This window comes from Pyrus communis, chromosome 1 (genome assembly GCF_041283825.1).
Source record: "Pyrus communis isolate YQ-2024b chromosome 1, ASM4128382v1, whole genome shotgun sequence".
Classification (NCBI taxonomy): Eukaryota; Viridiplantae; Streptophyta; class Magnoliopsida; order Rosales; family Rosaceae; genus Pyrus; species Pyrus communis.
Window position 1 is genome coordinate 10,762,609 of NC_142565.1, and position 20,828 is coordinate 10,783,436.

The 20,828-nt window shown below is 37.7% G+C and overlaps 2 protein-coding genes across 2 annotated transcripts; one reads left to right on the forward strand and one right to left on the reverse strand.

Moving 5' to 3' along the window:
* The first annotated feature begins 501 nt into the window (after positions 1-501).
* GC4 (golgin Putative 4) lies at positions 502-7,954 on the forward strand. Its single transcript, XM_068460549.2, has 15 exons — positions 502-929; positions 1,693-1,791; positions 2,000-2,128; positions 2,590-2,745; positions 3,179-3,311; positions 3,402-3,466; positions 3,774-3,941; positions 4,032-4,091; positions 4,285-4,431; positions 5,294-5,590; positions 5,714-5,779; positions 6,204-6,406; positions 6,677-6,731; positions 6,957-7,139; positions 7,372-7,954. Exons 1-15 carry the CDS (start codon positions 711-713, stop codon positions 7,699-7,701), a joined length of 2,310 nt encoding a protein of 769 aa, XP_068316650.2. The 5' UTR covers positions 502-710; the 3' UTR covers positions 7,702-7,954.
* A 7,450-nt stretch (positions 7,955-15,404) lies between these two features.
* On the reverse strand, positions 15,405-17,367 carry LOC137719990 (reticulon-like protein B5). Its single transcript, XM_068458977.2, has 5 exons — positions 16,989-17,367; positions 16,438-16,618; positions 16,175-16,316; positions 15,866-15,935; positions 15,405-15,779 (listed from the first exon to the last, which is right to left on the reverse strand). The coding sequence occupies exons 1-5, from the start codon at positions 17,212-17,214 to the stop codon at positions 15,616-15,618; spliced, it is 783 nt and encodes a 260-aa protein (XP_068315078.2). The 5' UTR covers positions 17,215-17,367; the 3' UTR covers positions 15,405-15,615.
* Between the last annotated feature and the right edge of the window lie 3,461 nt (positions 17,368-20,828).

Sequence of the window (20,828 nt, forward strand, 5' to 3'; positions counted from 1 at the left end):
AATCAAATTGAAGTGTAAGTCTTTTTTCGTTAAACGGAGTTCTTTAGAAATGAGTTTGTGGTCGTCTTTAATATCGTTAGAGGTTAATTGTAGCGTCGTTGTGTTGTTGTTGTCTAAGGGGTGGTGGTTCAACATCAAAGACCAAAGTGTGGTTGGGGTCATAGACTTTTTACAAACAAATTGAATAAAAAAAATAATTTTCAAAAGCATTATTAACAAGCTACTTATTACTATGGTTTAGTGATATTCTTTTTCACTTGTAAGTGAGAGGTTTTAAGTTCGATTCTCGCCAAAGATAAATTTGAACTGCATTATTGGTTACTTTAGGTTTGATTCTTGCCAAAGATAAATTTGAACTGCATTATTGTTAACCAATTATGAGACTAAACACATCATCTCCTCGTAGAATAGATAATATTTTTTATTAAAAAAAAAAAAAAAAAAAAAAAAACATAGCGTTACCAACGTAAGACATTTCATAAGTTACAAAACGTGTCCTCTAACCATAAAAACGAAATCTAATTACGAAATTCCACCTCTTCGCTTTGCTCCTTCTTCCTCTCCCTCCTCAGATCTACCCATATCCCAAATTTCAATCCCCAGTCCAAGAAATTTCACCTCCGACTTTCCAACGATTTTGGCGCCCAATTTCTTCAGATTAAGCAGCCACGCATATTTGAATTTCCTGGTTTTTGCGAGGGTTTTGAAAGATGTGGAGCACGATTGCGAACCTGAAGGAGAATCTTAACAAGATGGCGCAGGACGTCCACGACGATGACGACGATGATGAAGTGTACGAGATCCACGCCATCAATGGAGAAAAAGCTTCTTCCTTATCTGATCGGAGGAATTCCCACAGCTTCGCCCATTCCAAATCCCCCTCCCGCTCTCCGATCCCCAATGGCGTCGATTTTACTATTACTCCAGAGGTTTGTGATTTTTTTTTTCTTGGAAATTTGGGTAATTTGGGATTTTTTTTGGGTTTGGGAATTATTTTAGTGTCGGTCGTTTGTTCATTTGGGTTTTAGAGCTGTTAATGAATGCTTGGATCGATTTCGATGAGTGTGGATTCAGGATTATGTGTTTTTTTTAGCTGAGAATTTGGTTATTATGTTAGTGAGACATTGAATCATTTAGCATCGGTGTGTGGCTTACAAATTCAAACTTCGAAATGGAGGTAGCTTTGCAAATTGTGGTTCATTTTCGTATTGAAATGCGAGGTTCCTCTTAATTTGTGGTTTAGGTTGAGAGCATACAGAATTTAAAGGGAATGAATGGATAGTAATTAGTAAGCGAGATAATTCCTGTTAGCAGGTCTTATTAAGTGTTATTAGTTAAGCAATTATTGGTTAAATTGCTAAACTTTACACAACTGTAGTGCAATGGTGCAAATGCAGAAATAGGCAGAGTCTATCACATTATACTTGATCTAGGCCCGTAATCAGAATGGTGGTGACAAAGTGTGAAAGTCTACATTTTGCTAGCGATTGTGGCAGCAAGGCCTCTAGGAGTAGGTCTAAAAAGAAACATTAAGTTGACTTCATGGTGGCGTCGTGCTCTATGTTTTAATATCACCTTCACTGGTCACTGCTCACGTCGTCTCTCATCTTTCGCAGCTGTTATTTGGTTTGCTTTATCAGATGGAGTATGTTATGATATTCTAATCTGCACTTTTTTTCCTTCTTTATTTAGATTGAACAGTACAAATCGGAGATTAAGAGGCTTCAGGAATCTGAGGCAGAAATAAAAGCATTATCAAAAAACTATGCAGCTCTGTTAAAGGAAAAAGAGGTACCCGATAACTCTAGGGAAATTATACTATTGATTACATCCTCTTTGTTTATGTTGTTTGATGGATTATCTTTAGTTAGATCCATGGACCTTATGTTCTGTATTTCTGTAGTTGGATTTGCACACCTTATATTCTGTATGGGGTGGCATCTTAATAAAATATATTACAACATGTCTTTTGACATTTTGAAACCCTCCCGTTTGACAGGATCAAATATCCAGATTGAGTAAAGAAAATGGCTCATTGAAACAGAATCTGGACTCAACCACTGCATCTCTGAATGCAGCTAAAAATGAAAATCACAAAGCAGCTGCAAATGGAGTCAACGTGCTCAAGGTAGTTGTTATGACAAAATCTACTTGCGTCATCATTAACATTGTTTGCAATGAGTCTGTTCAGTAAGTTTGCTAGTACTTAGTGGTTAGCTTCAATTAAATCATAAAATTCTTTATGATACTTCTTTTATCATATAGCCCAAGGTTTAGTGGTCAGAAAGTATATATTTTAAGAAACTGGCTACTTGTTATTTATATATTTATTTGGTCTGCGTGTTAGTTATCTGAACATTTAGTAAGAAGGGCATTAATAAGGTACTTGAATTGAGAGGTGTATTTAACTGGCATAGCAGAGTTCCAGATCCTCAACCCCTTTATGGAGTGGGTTAATTGCTTCCATATTATTTATTAATTTCATATGTGCTACTTTATTGAGTTAGCAAGAATTGTTTTTACTTAGTTGTCGTCATTGATTGTCCTTGAGCTCTGATAATTGGCTAAGTTGGCTTCAAATTTATTCAGGGAAGTGGTAATCAGTCGCCCAACAGACAGCATAAAGTGACAAGTCCAGCAAAAATTGGATACTCTGGACATCAGAAACAGAATGGTGTTGTCTTTACACAAGACAGTACAAGCAATGGGATTTCACAGCTTTCAGATATGCATGGGAGTGAAAGGGTAATGCACCTTGTATTCTTTTCTATTTCGGTTAGATCTACCTGTCTCCTTTATTTTCAATGGTGTTTTTTCTTTCTATGATCTGTTACCACAAACAGAAATGAATGAATCAATAAAATTGCACAAGTAGTGGACAAGATGGCCACAACTTGGACAGAAACAGTATTAGAAAAAATCATAGAAGCAAATATTCTAATGCAGTATCCACTATGACATAAACATAGACCCCACAACCTAGATTATAAAAGCTTCCCAATCGAACCAAATACTAGAATAAGATAAACCCCGGAATTCTGTAGAGACTGAAGCCCATAATAGATATCCAAAGCAGTTTTGGCTGTAGTTAGAATTAGAATTTATTTTTTGATCTCCAGTATGCTATTTTCTTTTAATGATGAAAGAACTTGACAACAGATGTATAAATGCCTTCTAGGAGCTTGCAGATTTACTAGAAGAGAATAATAGGTCCCCGACAGCAGTGCTAGCTACTGCTGAGATGAAAAAATTGCGGATGGAACTTAAAAAAGAACGCAATCAGTCAGAAAAGATGCATCAAAAGTTACAAGGTACATTGCTATGCAAGATTCAGAAGGAATTCTACAAGTCATCTTAACCGTTTATCTAATTTTTTTTATTCAATCTTCGTCCATTCACAGAACAACAGAAACTGAATGAAGCAATCCAGGAAGAGCTCAAATTTCTGAAGTTGGATAGAGAAAAGGTGAATTTCAAAGTTGGACAGAGACATTGATATTAGATGCATATATTTGACTGCTCATTATTTTTGCATTGTCTATTTGTATCTATCGACTGATATATCTGTGTAATATATGCGGGTTTCCTCTACACTGCATCATTACCATTTCAATCAGGAAATATGCTAAAAAAAAAAAAAAAAAAAAAATCCTCTACTTTATTTCAGACATCAAGGGCTATATTTACGAGGGCAGCTGTATGTGTACATCTATGTTCCACTTTTTGGTGCTCTGACCTCTGTCTTTCGCCATGCATGTACTTTCTTTTGGAAGACCTCCGTTGAGATAAGCAAAATAAGCAGTGAGTTGAATGAGAAAATGTCTGAGATAAATCGACTGCAAATGGAGTTGAATAGAAGGGAGGATGAAAATGCAAATAATGGTGCTGAGAGTTTGAAAAGGTTAATTGCAACCCTGCAGAAGGAAAATAATAGTCTTAAGGTTGATAATTGGTGCTTTATTTTGTCATACCTTTTTTATGAGAGTTTGTGTTACTTTGACAATCAACCCTAATACTATGTCATTGCATAGATGGAGAAAAATGAACTTGAGGGCGCTTTGAAAGTGAGCAGGACCACAAGTGAAATGCGGGTAATCTTGTTTTGAGAATTTTAGGCGAATACAATTATTACTTTTTTCCTGCATAGGATGGCATCCTATTTCCTAATCCCTCTCCCTTTGTGTATTAGGTGTGGGTGCGATCTGATGTTTTAACATAAATCAGTTCTTTGTACCTTGACAGCAATTCTTCTGCTTATTATCAGTATTTTAAAATTTTGTGCAGAAGGTGGAATCTTCAGAAAGTTTTCCTGGAAAGGAAGAAATGGAGAAATCATTACGAGAGTTTGATAAAAATTTGAAGGAAACACGTCTTGAAAGGGACAAAGCCTTGCAACAATTGTCACGCCTTAAACAGCATTTGTTGGAAAAGGTTACATGTCTAGAAAATATTCATTATTCGCATTGCGGTGCCTGACATGATATTACATGAAAAATATTTACCATTTGCATTGTGGTCCATTTGACAATGAAATTGATGGGATTGTGAGTGAGGATAATTTTCAGTGGATTATTCTCTCTATTGCACACTCATTATTGAAGGGACCATTACACAACAACAACCAAGCCTTATCCCACTGAGTAGGGTCAATTATATGAATCCTAGAACGCCATTGTACTTGGTTTTTGAGGGGACCGTTAATAACAAAAATTTAATGAGGGGGACAATAGATAGTGACTGCGGGCTGTTGTACTGTTTTGCATTACCGTTGGCAGAAAATCTGATGACTAAACCAAAGAGTGTTAAGTTATCTGATATTGTGTTAAGTTATTTCATATTTATTGACTTTTTATAAAAATGGACCTATGCTTGTTTTTGTATGATATATTCTGCTAATATATGAACTTTGACACTACATATCATCTTCTGCAAATATTATATATTCACTATTGGAGACAAATAGAGAATTTAGAATTCTTGAGATATGTTTTGGGGTAGATGTCTCCAGCATCTAGAGATTCTTCATTATCCGTAATTTACAAAAATTGGGAGCTCTTATGGGGTAGATATATGATGAAACTTTCTTTATTTCAAAATCAGGTGACAGATTTGTGGTTTAATTCTGAGTTGATCTTTGAATAAGGTTCAAGATGGACCCAAATCTTTTTATCTTTTTGTTTTTTTTGTTTTTTTGGGAAACATTTTTGGTGGGTTTTACATCCTGTATTTCCTAAATGAAAATGTCTTGCAGAATTGATGACTGATTTTTCCATATGGCATATACCTTCTCTAGGAATCTGAAGAGTCTGAAAAAATGGATGAAGACAGCAAAATTATTGAAGAACTTCGAGAAAGTAACGAATATCGAAGAGCTCAAATTTTACATTTGGAGAAAGCTTTGAAGCAGGCAATTGCAAATCAGGACCAATTCAAGATGAGCAACAACAATGAAATTCAGAAATCAAAGGAAGTTATTGCTGATCTGAATAAAAGACTTGAAAGCTGCATGAGCACAATAGATGCCAAAAATGTTGAACTCTTGAATCTTCAAACTGCTCTTGGTCAGTACTATGCTGAAATTGAAGCTAAGGTAACCAAATGTAAATTTTGTATGTCTTCCTATTGAATTATTAAGGAAGGCATTTGGAATGTTTTGTGTTGATGTATGAATCCTGAGATTATTATTTTGATGCTAGTTTCCTTTTGTGTATAGGAACATTTGGAAGGAGATTTGTCTCAGGCAAGAGAAGAGTCAGCTAAGCTTTGTCGGCTCTTGAAAGTAAGATTGCTTTTTTTTTTCCTTTGCATTTTCATATTTTGTCTGAGTGTGCAATTTCTAATTTGCTTCTTGTGCTATATAATATTCATTCAGTACATTTATTACATTGGTGTTCCATCACTGTGATTAGCAAATCATACTTGTTTGGTTTGTTGAGGATAGTCTTAGAGACGATAAGTACAATAAGATAAATCCTTACATGATTATATCATATAAAGTTGCATCAGTTGCACAAATTTAAGCTCTGTATATTCTGATGGTCGGTACTATATAAGTTCAGTGTTTAACTTGCATAAAACTGGAGTCCTCCCCTCCCCCGGACACCTACACACACACACACATGTTCTTGCACATGCACCCACACATATTGCTCACACACGCAGGCATAAGTATATCAGAGTTTAAATGTTTATGATTCTACCAGGAAGCGGATCATCAGGCAGAAGCATCAAAGAAGGAAAAGGAAGAAATTTTGTACAAGCTTTCACAAGCTGAAAAAATAGTAGTAGATTGGAAAAGCAGAGTAAATAAACTTGAGGAAGACAACGCAAAATTACGCCTAGCTGTTGAGCAGAGCATGACCAGGCTTAATAGGATGTCGGTAGATTCAGATTATCTTGTTGACAGGTTGGTCTGTTTAACTTTTTGGTTGGCCTTCTGTTGGGTTCTAGGTAGATAAGAGTATTGGTGTTCGTTTTTGCGTTCAATTTTCAGTTATGGCTCGTGTCTCAAGTACAGGCCAACCTTCTTTTCTTTCTTTCATTTTACCTTTTTCTTTCTTCTTACTTTTTCAGAGAAGTGTTTTCTTCCATTGTCATTAAGGATTATTGGTATATTTTTTGTTTACATACTTTATTTTAAAGCTGTTTCATTAATGAAGATTGGTTTTGTTCACAGACGCATTGTGATCAAGTTACTGGTGACCTACTTCCAGAGAAACCACAGTAAAGAGGTATGAAGATTTATTTAGACTAGCTACGGGGTGGGGCACTACCAAAAGTGTTCTTGCTGTTTTCTTCAGTTTCTGCTAGAATTTAATAATTTTTCATTGGTCAGTTCCCGAACCCAACTAAGCTTTTATGCACCACAGATACAAGTTTTGCCCTTCTTTGTAAACCTGGTTATCTCCTTTTATTTTCAGTAAGCAGACTCACGTAATTTTTATGTGGCTCTTCAGGTTCTGGATCTTATGGCTCGCATGCTGGGATTCTCTGATGAAGACAAGCAGAGAATAGGCGTCTCTCAAGGTGTAGGCAAAGGTGTTGTTCGTGGAGTTTTCTCTCTACCTGGTCGCCTTGTTGGTGGAATTTTGGGAGGTGGTTCAGCTGGATTATCTGCAAATGCAGCAGCTGATAACCAGGTACTTTTTTGTCTCCGTTCGATGGAAAGATTAATTGGCGTACTTGGATCTCCAGCTAGTGCTGTTTTACCTTGCATAAGCGTCGTTCTCCATTAGCTTTTAAATTTGAATCAATAAGCTGCCCGGAAAATGTTTCTAGAGCGTTTCCTTAATCCAAGTGGGTTCATTAAACTATTATTTCCGCATTTGGTTCATGGATTCTTCCACTAACTTTGTTCCCTACCAACTCCAGTCCTTTGCAGATCTGTGGGTTGATTTTCTTCTCAAAGAAACTGAAGAAAGGGAGAGACGGGAGTTGGCCGATGATTCAGGCAGATCTCAAGAAGATTCATATAGAACTCCAACCAAATCGCATACCGGTCCATCAAATCCTGACCACAGAACAACTAGTGGGGCTGAGCCTGGTTTCTCAAGAACAAATTTATCACCAATCCAAAACACAAGCCCCTCTCCTTTTCGAAGTAATTTTCGGTTGGAGCACTCTGATTCGGAATTCTCAACGGTTCCTCTCACATCGTCAGAAAGCAATCCGTACGCCTCAAGAATGCTTCCGAGATATTGAAATTGTGTTGTATCTTGTAATTAATCAAAGGTATAGATCATTGTTTTATTTTGTAGACCCGCAATCTTGTTCCATCAATTCTTTCACCCATACCAGTTTGTGCATAGCTGCCTGGTAATTTTAGGTTTGGGGCCTGTGTGGCGATGTAAATTCAAAAGGGACGTTCGACGATGACTTTGTGCACAACCTAAAAACAATGACAACTTCAGAAACGATATAATTTATATCAGAGATTGCTCAGATTTACTTGGAACTTATTTTTGTGGCATATTTATCTTCCTCCCTACTTGGAAGTCATGCATGGGCACGTCTTCTGGAATAATCATGTGTGGGGCTTAGCTTGACATCGAATCATACCACACCTTTCATAACTTGCCATGTGTTAAGCAGTGTTGTGTTAGTATAATTTCTTATTTTCAATTTATTTTTTAACAAACGATATTATTTACACTAAAGGAAGAGAGTAGGATTAGCCTCATAATGAGTTATCAATAATATGATTCGAATTTACTTTTCGCGAAATCAATTAATAAAAAATTATATGGAAAAGTAAGTTTTTAAAAGGCTCGACTTTGAGTGACACCAGCACAATCACAAGGTTCTCTCCTCACGGCCTTGAATGGTTGCTGAGAAATTGTGTAAAATTTGTTTAATTACTGGTTCAAAGGTTCATTAAATTAAAGAAAAACTAATGAAAATGACTTGAAAATTTTGAGTTTTAACGATAAGGACAAAATAAAAGGTAAAGTGAATAGTAGCAGGATTGACATTTTAGTGTAAAAATATGATTTTTTTGTTAAAGTGAACAATACTGTGAGCTTTTCGTTAAAGTTTCCTTAAATTAAATCATCTTAAATGAATTAGGCTTTTGACTAACCTCATTTTTTTTATTATAAATTATCGAATAATTATCATGGACACACAAATTTTGGTGAAGAACCCAACTATCAATCCTCTATGTGTGAGTTTTTTCATTGTTGATTTTTCTTCCCAGTTGTTGGCTCGAGCTCCGGCAAGGGTCGGTGGCTGTCCTCTGCTTTTTTTCGTTGTTCTTTTTCGTTTCTTTTTGCTTCAATTTTTCACTGCCTACTTTTCCTTTCCGCCTTGCTCTTCCACCTTTTTTCCACCTTCGATCTCCTCTCACCTCCGTTCTCCTTCCACTTCCATGGCTTTCATCTATCCCTCTCACTCTGTTTTTCCATTTTCTTCCAGTCTCACTCCGGGTTGGCTCCATTCTTTCTCGCTGCTTCCTTTTTTCAGATTTGCAATCTCATTTCTTCACAGCACTTGGTTGTGGTTTCTTTGGAAGGTGCGTAGAGTTTTTAATTGGGTGTCCACACCACCACCTTCTATTTGCTTGCCTTCATTGGCACTGTAGTCGGTGGGTTCTCCACTGGTTTCTTTCGTATTCTGGTTGCAATCGGCACTGGGTTCGTTGTAGGTTGTTGGAGCCACCTTCTTCATTTCTGAGAGGTGGATTCTTGACGGCGGTACGGGGTGTTGGTTTGCACTGGTGATGATGCTCTGTGAAGGCAGTGACGGCGTCTATAGAAGGCTAGGGTGCTTTGTTTGTGCTGTGTTGGTTTTTGGGCTCCAACTTGTGTGTTGGGCCCTGTGATGTGTATCTTTGGGTCCTTTTGTTTTTGGTTGTGTTTTACTTGTTTTGGACCTCTTGTATTTAGTTGTTTGTTGATAATAAATCTCGTACCCTTTTTCTTAAAAAAAAAAAAAAAAGACAAAATATAAAGACACCTTCCTTCACCAGTTGTTTGTAGTTCCCAGTTCTCAACTACTATGGGCTATTGATGTGAGATTGAATAATTTATAAGCAATCATGAGAAAGAAAGATGAGAGATGGGGGGAATCAAGGAAGGGGGAGCTGAGTAGTAAGAGGGGAGAATTGACGGTGTTGGAGACACCGGCCGACAAGAGAGAAGAGTTCATAGGCGCAGTTTGCGGGTGGAGGAAGGTTGAAATGGGGTTGTGATTTTTATTTTAACTAGTTTCTTGAAGAAATAATGCTTTAAGTTAAAAAAAAAAAAGAAAAAAAAAAGAAATCATATTTAATGTATAACACCTAGCAAGTTATAAGTGGTGTGTAACATGATTGAGCGGTAAGTTAAGCTCTGTACAAGTTTTTCTCCGTTTTCTGGGAAGAGAAATGACTTTATGCACATATGTTGATTTCTTCTGTCTGTCACTTGATTGTACTTTGATTACACAATCGAATGTTAGAAATAAACATGAGTCGGAAGAAGAAAAGGAGAATGTGGAAAATTTCGTACCGAAAAATGAAAGAAGTTGTGATTGAGAATGATACCTAGGTGTTCAAGTATGAGATTAAATTTAATATTCGCCGTTCACGTATGAGATTAATATCCACCCATCCTAAAGTGAAACATGATTTCTATCTTAATTACAATTTTCTTCAATTGTAAATGAATAGTTGAGATTGAAAATAGAAAGATCCAACAGTTAAATCTCAAATATCTATCTATCTATCATATATAAAGAGAATGGAAAGGGTGAATAGTGATTTGGTATCACCATGCTTCAACAAAAAGTTTTGGACAAAAATGCCCCCAAAACAAAAAACTTCAAAGGCATTCCAAAATAATACATCAAATAAGGTAGGGGCATTTTGGTCATTTTAATAGTATTTATGTAATAATTTATTTTTTGGTGCTATATATTTTTTTAATTAGTACCTCACAATTAGCTAGCAATAATGTGATTCAATTTCTTTATTTTTAAACACGTTCAAAACATCTTAAGAGGCGTGTAATGCCGGTTACAAAAAAGGTTTTTCGCAAGCGGATAACAATGTGATTAAATAAGTTATCAAATGATTGTTTTTTTATTTTATTTTAAACAAACGATATTATGTACACTAAGAGGGAGGGGGGGTGGGCTTAGCCTCATAATGAGTTAGCAATAATGTGATTTAATCAGTTATTTATTAAATATTATTTTCTCTATTATTAATGTAAATTCTACAGAGACCAATTTTATTATGTGAATTTAGTTGCTTTAATTGGTTTATGAGGGATTTTTTCTAGCATGATCTAAAATTATTCATTTACTTCAAATATTTGACTTTCCTTTTGTCAATTTACGCATATAAATACATTTAAAACATATAGGTTGCGAGTAACATGTTGTGATTCAAAAAATATCTTCTGCACACTCGTGAGCGCATGCATGAAGGCTAGTTATATATAAAGAGAATGGAAAAGGTGAATAGTGATTTGGTGTCACCATGCTTCAACCAAAATATTTGGACAAAAATGCCCCAAAAAAAAAACTTCAAAGGCATTCCAAAATAATACATCAAATAAGGTAGGGGCATTTTTGTCATTTTAACAATATTTCTTTAATAATTTACTTTTTGATGCTATATATATATATATATATATATATATATATATTTTTTTTTTTTTAATTAGTACCTTACAATAAGCTAGCAATAATTTGATTCAATTTCTTTATTTTTAAACACATTCAAAATATCTTAAGAGACGTGTAATGTCGGTTATAAAAAAAAAATTTCGCACACGGATAACGATGTAATTAAATAAGTTATCAAATGATTGTTTTGTTTTTTAACAAACGATATTATCTACACTAAAAAGGGGGGGGGGTTGGCTTAGCTTCACAATGGGCTAGCAACACAAAAACTTCAAAAGCTTTCCAAAATAATACATCGAATAAGGTAGTTGCATTTTCATTATTTTAACAGTATTTCTTTAATAATTTACTTTTTGGTTTTTTTTAATATTTTAATTAGTACCTCTAGGGTTGGGTTTGATTGGCAAACCGTGCCAAATTCCTTGTGCCATATGCTAGAAACATATACATAATTACCGAAAATTAGTTACCGCTAGCCAATAATCTTCTTGCGGTTGCCAAAAATCGGTTCAGCCAAAAGTATTGGCTGGTTCGGTTTGTCAATGGCACAACCGGTCGTTTCCACGTGTTCCTCGCTATCTTCTAGTTCCAAGGCTCATTTTGATTTTTAGATTGGGGTGCTTGTTCGGTTACATTGTGTGGTTCATTTTGGGTTAATCCATGTTGTACACTAGCGGTTGATTGGCTAGACTCCATCATTCTAAACATAAGCAACGCATATACATTTAAAATCATATATATATATATATATGTACGTGTATATATAATATCAGTAATCATCATGCTATCAACTTTGTTAACAATATTTTCTATATTTATTATGGCATGGATCATATACATATACATATATTTTTTAAACCCTAAACTAAGGAGTCATTTATTTTATAAACCCTAAAATTGAGGAGTCAACAGTCAAGCATGTAAAAAGTACCTAAAATATCTAAATAGGAAAAAAAATACACACACAAAATACCTAAAATATCTAAATAGGAAAACACACACACACACACACACACACACATACACACACACACACACTGACACACCCCGACCGAGATCGGAGCGTGCTGGCCGTCACACGAAGGTGACGTAGCCATGTGCACGTGCGGAAGCCAATAAAGTAATAATATAAAAGTACGAATAATTAAAAACTAGCATACAAATTCCTAAAGCAAGTGCTAGTAAGTAAGATACAAATTCAGAGCAGGTCTATAGCAGTCCAAACGAAAAGTTGCGACAAAAGTACACCCGAAGGTGACCCTACAATGGTGAGTGTCTGTCAGAAACGCCGGAAAAGCCCTCTGGGAATACCACCGAAACTGCTAATCAACTAGAACCTGGAGGGGCGCAAAACAAAAGCGTGAGTGGGCAAAAACAAATCTTTCGAAAACCATTTATAGAAATACTTTCTAACCCCTCGCCGTAAAACCTGTATACTTCCCAGAAAATAAACATATACGTATGTATAAATATGCCAATCATGCTCAAGAATATGCCATGTCAAAGCCTCATAATGATATGCAAGTGCTCAGGTATAAATCACATCAATAGCATAACATCTGGCAGCCGGAGTCACCTAACGTGACCTGTACGGCTGCATATAGAGCTCAAATCTCTCAATCAATAACTGAACCTGCCCACGAGTCGGAACCACCTAAAGTGGTCTGTACGACAGGCCTGGGTGTAATACATATGTACGCTCTAGTGCTACGATCACGTGAAGGCTGTGCGAATAATCGCGGGTCACCTACGAGTCGGAACCACCTAAGGTGGTCTGTACGACAGGACTGTGCACCTAACTTGGATCCAAGCTGAGCGTGTGGTGCGGGAGGTGAACATCACGTGAAGGACTATGCCCTACTCTGGACGGGAACACTAACACCAGGGGTGCAGGTTATGAGCTCTCTAAGCATCTCAAACTACTGCTGAATGTAAATGTGAATACCACTTACCTGGCACTTACCTGTGCGTCCACAGCACCAAATATGCATATGTATATGTGTACCACTACTAATGTATGCAATTATGCATAAACGATAATAATAAAGTGCATGGCATAACGTAAATAACCCCTTTTTAATCAATTTCTGGGAATATAAATGTATATAGGTATATACGGAAAACAAAAGCCCACTCACTGGTATGTGGAAGGGTCGTAGCCCCCCTGCCTCGAGTGCGAACGCTCGTCCTCGGGGTACGTGTCACCTATATGCGAAATAACTATAAAAACGTTAACTTTAAAGCACATAACCAACTTCTCGTAATAACTTCTCATACATTGCTCAAAATGGACAAATGAATATACCAACGTGCTCTACACAACCTCAGGATCACAACCATATTTTTAGAAAAATTTTCCTCCGCCGCATGCGCCCCCACGCGCCGGCCAAGGCACGGCCACACGCGCCGGCCACGCGCAGGCACATGTGGCGCACACTGACGGCGTCAACTGACGCCGTTAGGAATATTCCGTCAAAACAGACAGATTCCGTTAACGGCGTCAGGAATATTCCGTCACCTTCTTCGTTCAATCTCTGGCGACGTCGCCGGCACCGGAAACTGGGAAAACCTGCAACTTGGGTTTTCTCGCTCATTTTTCCACCATTTTCCACGTTTCTTGCACCAAATTAAACCTTAGAACTAGTAGAACACGTCCAAACAAGTTTTAAGGTCTAAAACTACAAGATTATACCTGTCCAAAAACTCCATAACCGGCCAAGCTCGAACCAGGCTATTCTGACGTCCACTTCCGTCCAACGATACACTCCGAGGTTCCTTGGGACCTCACAAACACAACTACAAGCTTCAAAAGTCCAAAAACATGCTAGAATAAGTTTGCATGAATAGTAACTAAAACGGACCTCGTCGAATCGACGTGAAAACGGCTACAACCTTACCTGAAAATGGTACCACTGGACTCCTCTCAGCCCCACGAGCACGAGGGTGGTCTTGGTTCCCTCGATCTGTAAGTGGTTGAGTGTGTTCGTGCGTGTCCGTACAATTCCAATAGGAAGAGGAAGGAAATGGGAACACGGGAGAGAGAGAGTGACAGGGAGAAGACAGAGGGAGAGAGATAGGGACAGTGTGTGTGGCCCAACACATGCCAACACCACACCACCCACCAAACAGAATAACGAAACGAACTAGGGGCAGATATGTAATTCCACACATGCGTTTCGATATTTCCGGAACGGGATGTCACACACACACACCATTATGAGCTAACCGGTATGGTTCGATCAGTAAATCGGTTTATGGCAAAAATTTCCACCCCTAAAAGTACCTCACAATAAGCTAGCAATAATGTGATTCAATTTCTTTTAAACATGTTCAAAACATCTTAAGAGGCGTGTAATGCCGGTTATAAAAAAGATTTTTCGCACGCGGATAACAATAAGTTATCAAATGATTGTTTTTTTGTTTTTTTAACAAACGATATTGTCTACACTGAGGGGGAGGACGGGTGGGCTTAACCTCACAATGGGTTAGCAACAAAAAACTTCAAAGGCATTCCAAAATAATACATCAAATAAGGTAGGAGCATTTTCGTTATTTTAACAGTATTTCTTTAATAATTTACTTTTTGGTGTTTTTTTTTTTTTTTTTTTTTATATTTAGTACCTCATAATAAGTTAGTAATAATATAATTCAATCAATTGTTTATTAAATATTATTTTTTCTATTCTTAATATAAATTCCACAGAGATCAATTTTATTATGTGAATTCAACTACTTTAAATAGTTTATGAGGGATTTCTTCTAGCATGATCTAAAATTATTCATTTACTTCAAATATTTGAATTTCCTTTTATCAATTTACGCATATAAATATATTTAAAACATATAAGTCGCGAGTAGCATGTCGTGATTTATTACCTATCAATAAGCAATCCCGTTGTTTCATGGCACCCAGTTCTAAATCCTTGCCACTCAATCTAACACTGGCTGTAAATGTGGTTTTGACAAAGTCCTTAAAGCCCACCCAATCAATTCAATCTTACCAATCAAATTCGAAGGTGGATGCACTTGTCACTAAAAAATGTTCAATTCTATCAAACACCAAGTTAAAAGAAAAATGTCGGAATAAGGCTTTGAAGAAAAACACCATCGTTTCGTTTTCTTTATAACGAACAAGAAACATTCAACTTGAACCACAAGCAAAATCAACACAAAAATTAGTCGTTCATCGTAACTTTAGGACCAAAGTATCATGCTCACAACCAAAAAGAGAACCAAGCATGAACTAATATATACACCATAACAGTTCAAACATTAATCGACGACGTAAAGCAGCATTGAATAACATAAGGTCATCATAATTGAAATATGGGTAAGGTTTTAATGGCTTCCCACGATTATGTATAAGCACAAGAACGGAACCTAATTCTCGAAGCTAGACCACACGAGTACAGTCATTCAAATTACAAACCCAAAACACTTGAACGGAAAGGGAAGCTCAACTACGAATCCTAGAGCTTTAGAACACGACATAACACCCCAAGCTTTCTAAGACCTCTTGCTTTTTAGACCATGCGGAATCTTACTCAAAACCTTGGCATCAAACACGGCATACTGCTTTTTGAACTCGATAGTCGCCTTCTCTGCAAGCGGGTCGATCTTGTCCTCGTACTTCTCATAAATGACGGGCACGGTGTGCAGCAAAACAAAGCCTGTAAAACCAGGCCAGACATTAATAAGGGAAATAAAAATATATCACGGGCATCAAAAGCACACACAAGTTCTCCGTAGTCCTTACATATGTAAAACAATGTCAGGAAGTTGCACCATTTGCCCACAACAGATAGAACCCACAAGCCAGCAACAACCTGAAACCGACAGTACATCATTAAACTAACAGAGAAACAAAACCATACAACAAAATCAACGAAACCGCGCTAACTTAAGGGATGAAATTTAGCATGGCACAAATTCTAAATGCTGTTAACCCATGACACGTAATGTATGCAAATTAAGCTACTGAGTTTCGACGAATAAAAGCTGATTCAAGTCACATTATACTGATTGGCAGACGTGTTAAAGAGTTATAAAGATCAAATATTCTTACAGCGAGGAATTTTTTCAAGTCTCTCCCAGATGCAATATCATGAAGCAGTGCAAATGCACAGTTGATTTGAACTCTCAGCTCAGATGCAACCTGCAGGAATGGTTCTTCAGGAAGGTGAACTTTCGGGATATGAGGGGGAGTCCTACACAAGCAAAGTTATTAACCCATTAGGCAGTGATCCAAACATAACCATATATTACATTGCGATCCTACACAAGCATCCGGAAATGAAACAATGAAATCGAAAAGGCCGAACGTCTTACTTGTGGATAAACGCATGGGCATTGGACCAGAGGAACAAGATTACCAGGGCACCAATCAGAATGTGGCCAACAAGTGTAAGCAGGTGGTACTCAAGCAACTCGAAGAAGACCCAGATGGCGGTGGTTCCGCCGAGAACTCCAGCCGAAACCTTCTTGTTTCTCCACAAGAACACATCAGCAGCTGCAACAGTTCACCGACGTCAAAATCCAAAATCCAAAGTCTAATGCAATATTGAAAAAGGAATCGAAGATTCCAAAACTTAATGAACTAATTAGTGGATCAACTTCACCGATCGGAACTACTCAACTTATCGGATAAAGCACAGCAATAGATACTCAAAAAGAAAAACTCCGATCGGCTCAGAAATTTTCTAAGCATCCAAACACAGCTTAAAAGCTATCTAAAATCCCAGATCACCATACAACCGACACAAATCCAGTAATCCCCACTTCCTAAAACCCTAAATCACTACTCGCAAATAATATATATGTATTCATTTCAAATAGTAGTGAAAGTAAAAACTTCAGAGAAAGATAATAGATGTCCGTACGCTTTCCACCGCCGAGCACATGGTGAACCGGCCTCTCACGGCCGAAAATCCGGAAAACCTTGGCCTTCACCGACTCGGTCTTCTTCTCCGATTTCTCGTTATCCGAGTCGGAAGACGAGGAAGACGACGAATCGTGATCACCGACGTGGATCTTGTCGCCTATCTTCTCCAACAGCGATGGCTCATCCTCCACCGGCGATCCAGCGTGCTCCTTCTCATCGGCCATGATCTCCTAAATCCGATCCGGAACCCGAAAAGTTGAAAAAGTAAATAAAAATCGCACCGAGACGCTTAGACGAGTAACGGAAATGATAGCACGGACAATAAGTAGGGTTTTGGGGCTGGGATAAGAGCGGGGATATAAAAGGGTGCGGGAAACGAGGTCACATCTGGGCCGTTAATTTTGATGATTAGCGCGAGGCTGGAGGTTCGGGTCCGGAACCGGTTGCTTCGGGGGAAATTTGAAACAAAGTGACCGACCTGGTTTGAAAGGTTGCGAACCACGTGGCGGGGAGCAGTGAGGACATGACTGGCTTGGACGGTCGGGTGACTTTTTTTCCCTTGGGTAGGTTCTTTGTGGGGTCCACTCCCATTGTATATGGCTTCACGTTGTGATGGAGGGGTGGAGGTGGATCCAGATTGGGGGTAGTATTGTCCAATGACTTTTATTTTATTTTTTGTTATGGGGAGGCATTGGGGGTCAAATTTAGAATTTTAAAAATTAAAATTGTGGTAACTTAATAGACAAGAAATGGAAAAAAAGGGAAAAATCAATTGATAATTTTTTTTTTCTTTTTTTTGACAAAGGATAGAAATGTATTAATAACAAATACGAATGGAAACATTTGCATCTTCTACTAGAACATTAAACAAAAATTCAAGTCCTAATCTATCCCAACCAAAGCTTCCGACATGCTTAAGAACGTATGCCGCTACCAACTAAGCTACACGATTGCATTATCGAGGGATAAAAATAAACTTCACCGATTGGAATGACTACATCATATTCCAAATATCAACTACATAGACCTCCATCAACACATCAGCTTGAATCTCCTTATTTAACATTTGAACCAAACCTTTCGAATTAGACTCCACCTCCAGTGCCTCCCCGGACGCATGAAATCCCCTTAAAGCACACATCTCTAGACCCTGTCTTATGGCTGCCGCCTCAGCCATATTTGACAACAAGAAATACTCCCCACCATTTCCTCCCACCATCTTTGGAATTCAGGTTTCCTCCATCCCTTTGTGCTGACCTCAATCTGGGAAATATCATCCACCATTTCCTGCTGTCCACTTCTAGCCCCCTCCCCATGCTCCACGTCCATTGCCGCTTGAAACTCGGTTACTTGACATAACCATAACTCAACTGCAATAGGCATGATACGATTATCGTTAAAAACAGCTTCATTGCCACATTTCCATATACGCCACAAACCAAATGCAATTCGTTGTAGCACTGAATCTACATCATGCCCCTGACCCACACGGTCTAAGAGCATTTTCCATCCCCCCAGAAAGTCTTGTGCCCAAAAGAGCTCATATCAATTTGTAATGATGTACCAAACCAAAATGCTCGGTTAAATTCACAGTTAAAAAAATATATGCGCTTCTGTTTCATCAGTAGCTCTACATAATTCACATATATTCTTAACTTGAATTTGACGCCTTTCTAAATTATGTCTCACCGTCAGAGATTGACGGCAAGCTCGCCAAAGAAACAACCTAATTTTATTAGGAACCATCACCTTCCATGTTTTTTGCCAGAGACCATCCATAGAGCACAGAGAGCTTGACATACCATCCCCTTTCGTACCAAATTCCCCATTTTTCATCATCTCAAGCGCAACAAAGTACCCTGATTTTACTGTATATAGCCCACTTTTCGTATAATGCCATATACGTCGATCGTCACATCCACTTCGACTAATAGGGATAGCCCTAATAATTTCAGTATCCTCCGACTCAAACAATTCCGTCACAAGTTCAGTCTACCATTCCATAGTCATAGGATCAATAAGGAACTGCACAAGCGGATCAACATCCCTTTGTTGCATCCGGGGTTTAAATGTATGGGGTTTTGGGAGCCACGGGTCATTCGCCGCATGTATACTTGATCCATTACCAACTCTCCACCTAAGACCACATAGTAATACTTGACGGCCAAGTAAAATTCCTTTCCAACCCCACGAGGATTTATTCCTCCTATTGGCCTTCAAAAAAGAAGTTGCAGGAAAGTGTCTGTAATACCCGCCAACTGATCTTTGCTAGCATAGCCAAATTAAAACAAATCAAGTCCCGGAAACCCAAACCTCCACACTTTCTACTCATTGTCATCTTATCCCACGCCACCCAATGACACCCTTTCGTTCTCGATTGCCCTCTCCACCAAAATTGAGAGATAACCCCTTCCATTTCTTTACACGTTCCAACCGGTAACTTAAAGCAAGCCATAGCATGATTTGGCATAACCATTGCCACCGCTTTGATCAAACTTCCTTACCCGCTGGAGAAAGGAATTGTTCTGCCCAACCGTCAATACGACACTCAATACCATGTCTAACAGATTCCAAGGCCGCCTTCTTTGAGTGCCCAAAGTGAATCCCCAAATATTTACCAAATCCGTCTCTTGCTTGAATATTCATCACCGTAGCTTATTCATGAGGTTATTGCTCGAGAGGGCTCAAGAATTAAACTCTTACTTAACTTAATTATAACTCCGTAAAAAAACATTAATCCTAACTTGGGTTAATCCCAAAAGACTTAGGTTTCCCATATAAAGCTTTCAACTTTCAAAAGTTTTTATTTTATTTAAACAAAATTCATAAGCAATCCAACACAACTCATATCCTAAATAATGTGACAACATTTTATTTATTACATCTAACTTAATCGTGAACTTTATTATTTTACAACTAATATACAACTAGTTGTATAAGTTACTAAAATCTTTTAAAGTTAATAAAATTATAGTGTGGCTAAGAAGTTAAGAATTTAACCACTGCAAGTGGCCTAATGGTTCTTGCCTAGTTGGGTGTGCTCCCCAACCTAGGTTCGAACCCCGAAGCTGTCAAAGTGGCCAGGCACTGTGCTGCAATGCACGGTTGGAGCATTTGACATGCGCCGGAGGGATTAGTCCTTGGGCCTAGGAAGCCTTTGGGATACCCTTGACTAAGTTAGGAAAAAAAAAAAAAAAAGAAAAAAAAAAGACGTTATGAATTTATTTATTTCTCACATGAAGATTTTGAATATTACATCCCAACGTTCTCTTATTCATTTTTATTTACACAAAATACATATTTTACGATTAAAAGCTGTCATTTACACTTCAAAATTTTTCACCACCACTCTAAAGTCTAAAGTGACTGTTATTCAACCTTTGTAAATTGTACTTATCATCACTCCAATTAGATAAATTTGTATTATTCTAAACTTTATAAGAGGGTCATGCAAAACTTTAAAGTTTTGAACTTTGTTGTTGTTTAGAATCTTTTTTTACATATTTGCTGGTTGGCCTGGGCCCTGGCATCTTTCGAATCTTTTATGGTGGACCAGTCGAGGGAGAATATGCAGACGCTGGCTACTTTATTTCGACTCACATTCACAACAAACGGACACTGATAAATCCAGCTAATCATTTGCAAATGAAAAAGAAATGCAGCTAAGTCATAGGCTGATAGCCAATTATAACAAAGGGCCTCAGGCCCATCAATCACAAAGGTTCCTTCCGCCCCATTTCTCAAAGGCCCTTCCATATTGCTTTGGATTCGTATTTTTGAACATGAGATGCAGCGAGTTAAAGAAGAAGATTTTATCTAGTAAAGCAGTTCACCAGTT

What these genes read in the sequence shown, in the direction of transcription:
- LOC137719990 (XM_068458977.2), bottom strand. Translation starts at nt 17,214, where the DNA reads ATGGCCGATGAGAAGGAGCACGCTGGATCGCCGGTGGAGGATGAGCCA. An exon ending in GCCCATGCGTTTATCCACAA is followed by an intron (nt 16,317 to 16,437) that starts GTAAGACGTTCG and finishes TTGCTTGTGTAG; the next exon opens with GACTCCCCCTCATATCCCGA. An exon ending in CCTGACATTGTTTTACATAT is followed by an intron (nt 15,780 to 15,865) that starts GTAAGGACTACG and finishes CTGGTTTTACAG; the next exon opens with GCTTTGTTTTGCTGCACACC.
- GC4 (XM_068460549.2), top strand. Translation starts at nt 711, where the DNA reads ATGTGGAGCACGATTGCGAACCTGAAGGAGAATCTTAACAAGATGGCG. An exon ending in ATGGAGTCAACGTGCTCAAG is followed by an intron (nt 2,129 to 2,589) that starts GTAGTTGTTATG and finishes AAATTTATTCAG; the next exon opens with GGAAGTGGTAATCAGTCGCC. An exon ending in ATGCTGAAATTGAAGCTAAG is followed by an intron (nt 5,591 to 5,713) that starts GTAACCAAATGT and finishes TTTTGTGTATAG; the next exon opens with GAACATTTGGAAGGAGATTT.